Raw genomic sequence first — 10008 nt, 5'->3', positions numbered from 1 at the left:
AAGAAAATATTTCACCGGAAGGAAAAAACATTTTGGTTGCTCCACAGTGCCCTCTACAGATCCGGTCAATGGAATGTTTCTATTGACCAGATTTTTCCTTCTGGTGAAATATTTTCTTTTCTGGCTAAAAAGTGTATTTTACAGATAAGTTGGGGTGCTGAGAGGCTTCCCACCTCCGAGAATAGACTTTCAACAACACAAAACAGCCTTTGTTTAGGTGTGTAGCGAAATGCTTTTGTTAATTTTCACTACTGTTGGAGCCCTCGCAGGGCAGTGGAATTCCTTGTACAAGCGCAGAGCCCAGGGTCTGGCAGGGCGTTAGAGAGAACTCACTAACGCTCTGAACCAAGGCTAGGTTTTGCCCACCCATTTGATAATCATGGCTCAATTTTGGGTCTCTGGCCATATTATAATTCTATGGCTCTGGCTCATGGACTATATTGATGGTTATATAATTGTGTAATAGTTTGCGCTGCACTGTGTGGCTGTTACAATCCAGTAGAAGGCGCTATAATGCAACGCAAATGGACGCCAACCAACCACCATGGAACTCAACAGAAGAGGTCCACCGCGACTCATGATTGGTCAGAATGTGAACGTCATCAGCGTTGTGTAGAAGCTGATTGGCTCAGACACGCACAGCAGCACAAGGACGTTAGGTTGTCAAAGCGTGGACAGACTTCTCAAACAAACATCTCTCAGATACTAAACACATCAACAAATATCATAATGGTAAGTTTTTATATGATTTAATTAGACGCTTATTATTACAGGAAAGGTATATTCTATTATTGAGTCAAGTGCGTTTATCTGTATTCTATGCAGCTCTCCAACAGGCTGCGCTACTTGCATGCTAATGCTAACAAATAGCCGATCTACAAGCTCACAACGCGTCGCGCTGCAACGCATTGTGAGCTTGTAGATCGGCTTTTTTCGTCCTACTACGAATTATGTACGTAGGTCGCCACTCGCCAGTGGTCAACTGTCCGTAGCTGTAAATGTTAGCAGACCGAGCAGCTCCACAAGTAATAATACATTAAAACAACTTAACCTTTCTGACAAAACAAATAACAGCACCATTGTTAACTGGTGGTAGCTGGCTCATCAATCATTAGCTTTAACTTCTGTTAGCTGTGTTGTTGTTGTTGCTGACTGTGTTGGTCAGAGAACTAGAAGTGTGAAATAAAACACAATCAAATGTGTTTCATTGTTCCAGCTTCCTCTGTCTTTGTTGAAGACTGCTCAGAACCATCCCATGGTGAGTAGAACACAGACAGAACTCTCTCATCTACAACACACAACGTTCTGTACAACAGTGGTTCCCAAGTTGGGGGTCGGCTCCCCCAGGGGCGGGTCCCCACATGATTTTGGGGGGTCCCCAGGTGATTAGGTTAATGTTCAACATTAGTGTTTTCTCACTCAACAGTAAACAAACCAACATACAGTATAAGTGCATACACTATACAGGGTATCTATTCTGCACATTTCAAAAGTTACAATTTAATGACTTTTAAGACCTTTTTAATACCAAATTGTCAAATATTACTTGAGAAATAGGCAAACATTGTGAAAATAGCCGATCTACAAGCTCACAGTGAGCTTTTAGTTCGGCTAGTTTTACAATATTTATCAGTGGAACTGAGTCAAAACTAAATGTAATGCCTACAATTCCAAGGAAATGGTGCATTTATATAGCGCTTTTATCCAAAGCTCTTTACATGGATTGTGTGTAATGCACAATCTATTCACCCATTCACGCACACTTTCATACACCGATGGCGGAGGAAACCAAGCAAGGCAGTGAAGGCACCAACCTGCTCATCGGGCTTCAATTAGGGGTGCAGCGTCTTGCTCAAGGACACTTCGACAATAACCCTAGGGGAGCCTGGGATCGAACTGTGAACCTTGCGCTTTTTATCTGGCCGCTCTACCGGTCACTCTACCCCTGAGCCACTGCCGCCCCTTTAAGTGCTTGTCAGGGTGGGGGGGTCCCCAGTTCAACTTCAAATATGATTATTTTTGGGAGTCGTGGCCCTTGAGGGGGTTCCATGGGTTCCCCAGCTACATTTATTTTCACTATTATTTCACCAGCTGGAAGTTAACCCAATGAGAGCGTGTATATTAACAATTACACACACGATGTGATCCCGACCCAATACATACATTTGTAAACGTGAAAGGCTCCCATGATATATGCGCGAGACCGAGACAGGACGCTAATGATTGACATTAAATAATTCTCAATTTCTCTGTATTTCTCTCTCTCTCCCTCTCTGAAAGAAACGTTTCAAAAGTCAACCAGGGTGCAATTCAGATCAGAAACAGTGTTGCCGTGTCCGCTTATTATAAGCGAGTTGCTTGTAAAAAATATTGGTGGTTGCGTTTCTTTTTAGCTTATTTCCAAAGTGTAGTTGCTTATTTGGCGTTATTTCTTAATGTTGTTTTTTTTCTTTGAAAATAGCTGCGACGCGTTGTGAGCTTGTAGATCGGCTATTTTATTTGTATTTAGGTTTAAAGTGCTCATGCAGCCTATAGTCGCTTTTGTTGGGCTTGCTTTCATAGACCTGGTTGCTTATTTCTCGCGCAAAACCTGCCAATACTGTTCAGAGATACATACGTGCGTCACACACACACACACACACACACACACAACTCTCTCTCTGTCTGCAAGCCCTGTTCCTCTCTAATAATAAACAGCCCCATCGTCGAGCAGGCTCGCTCACTCTAACAATCTGTTTTATCATGTTTAACTAATACAGGACTGGACTGTCTGGACGGTAATATTGCGGTTCTATGCGGGAGGACTAGCCAACGGTGCGTGGCTGTAATGTAATGTAATGTGCTCTCATTGGCTGTAGCGTGCACTAGATCGGGGCCGATAGACACAATTATCCAACAAGTTTGAAATCTAAAAGTTATCGGGAACCCCTCGCCGACCGTACCTTATCGGGGTGTTTCTTCTCGGAGTACCTTACACACTGTGCGATCAACACCTCGCCGAGGAGTGCCCGATCTTAACTGAGATCGGTGGTTTTGTCGGCGAACACCCAAAAATATCCCCGATAGTGAAATCGGGTCAAATATCGTACAGTGTGTAGGGGTCTTTACACAGAACATCAAGCAAAGGAAACGCAATAGGAAGGCTAAGTAAGAATTTCACTGTGTATTGTAAACACTTTTTATTTTACTAGAGGCCCTACATATCACAAACTTTTTGTACTTATTCAGATCATAGGTTTCACTGTCTCCACCTAAACAGGGAGGTCCTAGGACTTATCAATGTTGGGGTCCTTGACATGAAAATGTTAGAACCACTGCTTTAGTCCCGTGATTCTGAACCGTTTTAATTACAAGGACCCCCAGTTTGATATGCATTAGGCCACTGAACCCATACTTTTGTAAAACAATCTCTTGGACCCCAGTCTATAATGTAAAATCCTCAGTTTTTAACTTTGACTGTACAAATGGACCCATAAGGGACCATTTGGTTCATTTAGGTGTGGGGATCCCTCCCTGAGAACCGCTGGTCTTGTCTAATGTTGGTTCCATCTCTTGGAGTCATTTTAAGCAATGTGTATAGAGTATGTTCATACGATCTTACAGATTGCAGGTCCCTATTCTTTCTTGTCATCATCTTCAAGATCATTTTTGAAAAAAAGTCTGCAAATGAATGAATTAAAATGTATTTACTGTGTGTGTGTCTAGCTGGTGGAGTTGAAGAATGGAGAGACGTACAACGGTCACCTGGTCAGCTGTGATAACTGGATGAACATCAACCTCAGAGAAGTCATCTGCACCTCCAGAGTAAACAACATCATCTTTCACCTCACAATATGGCCTTATTTGTACTCCTTTTACTTACAAAAGTGCAAAAACCGACGTCCACTCTCTGTCACTTTATTTTCACCATGACACTCTTTGCACTTTTGAAAGTAAAATACTATATAAAAGATATTTTTGCATCCAAAGAGCCTCAATTTTCAGTCAGTGTGCAAGCCGATCTTCTAATTTATGGACTTTCATGCTGGTCTCTCGCGCTTATCTTCAGCCCTAGTAAGCCTTAAGTTTAGAGCGCAAACTTTTCTATATTTTTTCTTAATTTATGCGACTGCTTGCCTGACAGGACACATCGTTGTGTGACACTGGGCTTCAGACCAAGCTCAGAACAATGATTCACAACGGAATTCACTTGCAACAGAATCCTAAAACCAGGCGCCGAGCTGCGACCGATTGACGTTTCCACAGCAATATAAACAACCAACAGGGCCGTCCCTAAAGTGGACAGTGACAGTGACAAATAGGCGAGGAGCAAAGATAGTGTACCGGTGCCACAGCACGTCAACCTATTGTATACTCTTGTATAAAATTATGAAATAGCTATACGCTCTCCTTTCCTTTCTCCCATTCGCTCGCTCTATGTTTCTCTCTCCCGCTCATCAGGTGTGTGCAAAAAATTATAATAAAAAAAGACAGACTCATGCTGTGTGTGAGAGAAACGGACAGACAGTGACATTAATGACCGATTACTGTGAGCAATGTACTTGTGATCAGAAATTTCTTGCAAGCTTTTGTTTGCAATGGGAAGTTGAATCACTTGCGGCACAATGCGCCGAACTTCAACCGGGCAATTTAGGCTGCTGCAACTTATCTCTGCAACGCTCTGCAATGGTTTCATCGCAAATCATTGGTCTGGACTGGGCTTCAGAGTGACTTGATCTTGTCGTGGAGTGTGCATGTCTAGAAATGACTGCTACATTGTCGGAAGGAAGCCGAACGAAAATCTGTACCTGAGCACAAGATGTAACAATAAAATACAACCTTGAACATTGTTGACAAATACAACCTTGAACATTGTTGACAAGAAAATGTTTAGCATGTAAATGCAATATTATATAACAAAAAAATAAATATATATATATAGTTTTTTTAATCACTTTTTAAAATATCTTATAACACTCAACCTTTCTACCTTTTTTTCAACTTAACCAGATGATAATGTGTAGAGAATAGTCTAAAGTAAACTGTAGTTTGAGTTGACTGCCACAGGGAGGTGCCAGTGCTCTGACTACATGCCTGTGTGTTGTTTAGGATGGAGATAAGTTCTGGAGGATGCCAGAGTGCTACATCCGCGGCAGCACCATCAAGTACCTGCGAATCCCCGACGAGATCATCGACATGGTCAAAGAGGAGGTGGTGTCCAAGGGGCGTGGCCGAGGAGGGGCCATGCAGCAGAACAAACAGCAGGGCAAGGGGCGAGGGGGCGGAGCCGGCAGAGGTAAGACCAGAGGATGACCAATCGGATGTGTTCTGGGGGCTTGGACTAGGGTTGGGATCCTCTTTTAGGATTTTAACGATTGCGGTTCCTTAAAGATTCCCTCTTAACGGTCAGATTAAAGCTTCCCTTTAACGATCCCTTTAGTTCTGGTTTTCAAAAGTGAGGTCCAGGGACCCTCTAGATTCCTTGAGAGGGTTCCAAATATACCCTTACGGGTCCATTTGGTTCTATTTGTACACTCTCAGAGTTATGGTGGTCCTTGAAATTTTAAAAGTTAGAGAACCACCGGTACTGTAATTGTATAACTCTGATAAACCGGTTCCAGAAAACAGTTCCAAAAATGTGATGGAACCGATTCTGGTTCCTCAATGTTGGATCCGGTTCCAGATCCCAACCCTATCTTGGACCGTTGTTGTGCATGGCAGTTAAACACTTGAACCCTGGCATAGGGCTGGGCCATATGACCTTTTTGCCATATGGGATATTGAGAAACCATTCTTTCAACCTTTTGCCTCGTTTACGATTAATGAAAGATAATAAGATAATTGTATACACTGTTTTACACTGCCCTTTTATTTCTCTGACAAGGGCCATACTGTAAATATTACGGGCTCACTACCATTGTACGCCAACATTGTACAACAAAGTAGGCCTACATTTTGAATTATTCAGTAGGTTATAAAAAAGTTATTACAAGTTTTTCGTGTCGATTTGTTGATGTATAAGGAAAAAATGTCCCGTTGGGAACACATGCCCCTCCGGTTATTATGCTGCACTGGAGTACTTTGATATTTGGAGTTATAGATATTTGGTACATGAATCAGCCTTTATACGATGTTGATTTCAACCCAGAAGATGATTATGTGGGCGATGAGCTAACTCAGTGGTTCTCAACCTTTTTCAGGCCGTGACCCCCCAAAATAATCATATTTGAACTGGGGACCCCCCCCACCACCCAAATAATCATATTTGAACGGGGAACCCTCCTCCCTGACAAGCACTTGGAATGTAGGAGTTGAGGCATTCAATTTAGTTTGACTTCTTTCCACTGATAAATATTGTGAAAAAAGCAGGCAAGGCGTTGTGAGCTTGTAGATCATTGATTACTTGTGATGCAGTAATGGCCTTCAATGTTTTTAGTTTTTTTTGTATTAGAATGGGTTTTTCTTTCGGTATTAGAAAGGTCTTAAAAGTCCCTAAATTGTCACTTCACTGTCATCTTGGGACCCCCCAAAGTAATGTGGGGATCCCCCTGGGGGTCCTGACCCACAGGTTGACAACCACTGAACTAACTGGTTGTGTCACCAGAACCAACGCGTTGGCGGCAGAAGTGGTCTTCATGCCGCTCGGCTATCGCCTCGCTCGCCTGCGCTATTAACGGAGCGTCTGCCTTCCTATCGATGTTTTTAAGGTTTCCGAGTTCAAATGTTTGACAATATCGCCATGTTCTCAATATGACAGCACTCGATACCTCCCATGTCTATTTCAGATGTTGTGGGAGTTGTATAGACGTCAGACTAGCGTCTGTATGTGACACATTGGGAATGAAAATGTGTTGCCAGGCGACTGAACTATAGTATGAACTTTTAAATCCCCCTAAGCTCTGTATACTTCATCGTATACCATATAGCGAGAATAGCTACAAACGGTAATTTTCCCTATTTATTTTTTTATGTTGACAATGCACCCCAAAAAATACAATGCTCAAAATAAGGGATACCAGGTTGAAAGTGTTTCTTAAAAATGGTTTACTAGTTAGATTGACGTCCACCTTTTCACATTAAAATCAAAATGTGTTTTTCTGTGCTGGTGTGTTTGGTGTGTTTAATGTGTTCGTGTCTGTTTTGGTGTAGGTGTGTTCGGCGGTCGTGTTAGAGGCATATTTGGCTGTATTTAATGTGTTTCTCTGTTTTGGTGTAGGTCTGTTCGGGGGTCGTGGAAGAGGCATGTCTACCGGGGGACGAGGAGGACAACAACAACAACAGCAGCAGCAGCAGCAGCAGCAGCAGGACAAGAAACCTGGGAAACCCCCGGGGATGAAGAACCAGCACTGATGCAGCTCTGCTGCAGACAGCCAGACAGACAGAGTTTGGGTTTGGGTCAGACATCAGAGCCTTAGTGCTGGTTCATCATGCTCTGCGGTTTCCCCAGGCCATGATGAACCAGCACTAGAGAGATATGGGGGAGAGAGAAAATGAGTGAGTGGAGGAGTGACTGCATGCAGAGTGAAGGGAGATCATATATCGCCGCTGTCGGGTGGAAACCTTGTATGTTCAAAAAGTTTACTTTTCAGGTAAAGAAAGGTGTGTCGGATAGAAACAATGTAGTTATTTAGTTACAAGCTCTCGTTACCGATTTCACTTTCAAAGGTTTTCAAAAGTAGCTCAAATGGCAGATCTACATACAAGCTCACAGAAAGGCTATTTTCAACCCTTATTGTGCGACACTTTTGTTTGAAGATGTAGGGCATTGATTTACCCAAAAAAAAACATTAAAAGTTGAAATATGTAGATACAAGGTTTCTGCCCGACAACAGCAATGATAAGAAATTGAAGTGTGATTCCATCAACCCTGTGACTCTTGTAGTTGTGTTGTTTTTTTTAATTCAGTTTGAAAACTGTAATTTAAGTTTTCAGTGAAAAAGCACTCGATGTTTGCTTTTTGTTTTGTTTTTTTAAACATTTTCTGTCCATAAGGCTGGGTTCTTTCTGATTAGTTTTATGTTTTCATTGGGCAGGTATTCTACTCTGCCCCAACTCATCATGCATGAATATGTCTGTATAGTGATTTGGTTTGTTTCATATGAATATGATGGCAGGTTAATTAAACACCCATCACGTGGGATTCGTTTTAACTCCTGAAAATTTGAGTACTTTAGTTAAAGGGTTTATACAAAGACGCAACCTTTTGAATTCCAACAAATGTCTCTTGTTCTCGTCTGAAATGGATGTCAACCATGTGGTTGTTTGGTTTTGTTTTAATTTAGTTACAAGACAATGTTTTACTTTATTTACAAGAGAACATAAGAATAAAATAGCTTTTGTTAAAGTAGTTGTCATGCTTGCTATCATGAAACTCTGATAGTGGAATGTTTATTTTTAGTTTTGTTACTATTTCGAAGGTCAAAGTACTGACTGGTTTCACTTACTGTAGCTGCTGTTTACTATTATAAAATAACTCAAGTCAAACCCTTGTCACACCAGAATTAAGTTAAATCTTACAACATCTTACACCTTCACATATTAAGCATGTACTATATGTATAAATGATAGATACAGTAGGTAACCGGATTAGTGGGCGCCTAAACATTGGTCTGAAGTAACATGATTTGTATACATGATTTGAGCATGCTTTAACATTTGACATATAAGGCCTAATATTTCTACAATTGCTTCAAAACCTGTGGATAGGAAGTTGAAGGATACATATAGGTCTGATGTTATCAGACCTACATTTAGCCTTCAACTTCTTGTTTATTCCTATAATGATGCACCGTGCCTGTTCAAATCATGTATACTTAACATTACTTCAGACCATTTTCCGAATTCTTTATTTTTTTGTTTTGGAAAAAATAGCCAACTTAACATTGAGGTGCCCACTGCCCACAAAGTTTAGTTGCGCACTCTTCCTGTCTTGTTGGTAGGTAGATAGATGATTGATTGATTGCATACTTATTTTTTAACATGCTTATTAACAGTACAGGTAGTACAGTCAAAGGGTATGCTAAAAGAATAATGCAAAAGGCCCCAGGGGGCTTGTTTCCATTGTACTTGATTCATCAGTAATGCATTTAATACACATAACAATACAATACAGATATGGTAGTGCGTTCAACTGGTGGTCCTGGAAGGTATTGCATGTGCCTTGTGGTCCCTGATCATGCATTTTTATTCATAATTATTTTCCCCAAAATCCATGATGTTGCGTCAATGTTGTCATTTACTGGGAATTTGGAGGTCAAGAAATTCCACAGAAAAATGATCTAAAGAAGGAAGTGTACCGGATTGCATGGTTGAGTTATCATTAGGAAATGTGCATGTGTGTGCTCGGTGCTCATAAATCAATATATCAGTTTAATAATGAGTTTAATATACTGTAGAAGGTTGGATAAAGTAAGAGAACAGAATAAGGGTAACCGTGAGATGGGGATAGATCAGTGGTTCGCAACCTTTTTGAGCTCTGGACCACTAGCATATTTAACAAAGGTACTTTATTTATGTATTTACAATTTTAAAACATTTTTCCAAGGAACCTCAGCGGAGGGGGAGGTTTCCGATCGGAGATACTGCAGGCCTAATCATGCCATGGACCACTAGTAGTCCATGGACCATTGGCTGAGATTGAGAAACAGTGGGATTCATAGACAAGGGGTGCATAGCAAGTGTAAGTTACCAAAACAAACTAATCTTAGCCCATATCCCTTCCCAGTCCCAACACAACAGTTGTCCCCAGGCTGATTCTTTAGTCAGGGTGGTGGTCCCTAGCTCACAATGAGTTGAAAACCCCTAACCCCTAGTCAGTGGTGGAAGAAGTACTTACATTCTGTACTTAGGTAAAAGTAGAAATACCGCAATGTAGAAATACTTTGTACCAGTATTCAACATTTACTTGTACAAACGTATTGTACTAAAACTAAAAGTACTCATTATGCACAATGTCCCATTTCCCCATTTCCCAAGTAATCATATTATGTATAAAAATCATTTGAAAATAGCAGATCTACAAGCTCACAA

At 41.2% G+C, this 10008-nt stretch overlaps 1 protein-coding gene across 1 annotated transcript; it reads left to right on the top strand.

Annotated features, from left to right (window-relative positions):
* Positions 1-637: 637 nt before the first annotated feature.
* Positions 638-8323, top strand: lsm4 (LSM4 homolog, U6 small nuclear RNA and mRNA degradation associated). The gene is made up of 5 exons (XM_084067969.1): positions 638-732; positions 1217-1258; positions 3706-3804; positions 5089-5275; positions 7196-8323. The coding sequence occupies exons 1-5, from the start codon at positions 730-732 to the stop codon at positions 7327-7329; spliced, it is 465 nt and encodes a 154-aa protein (XP_083924095.1). The 5' UTR covers positions 638-729; the 3' UTR covers positions 7330-8323.
* Positions 8324-10008: the final 1685 nt, after the last annotated feature.

This window comes from Gymnoscopelus microlampas, assembly GCF_963454915.1.
Source record: "Gymnoscopelus microlampas genome assembly, chromosome: 9".
NCBI classification, from domain to species: Eukaryota; Metazoa; Chordata; class Actinopteri; order Myctophiformes; family Myctophidae; genus Gymnoscopelus; species Gymnoscopelus microlampas.
Note: the sequence above shows the minus strand (reverse complement) of the source record. Positions and strands in the feature narration are given on the sequence as shown.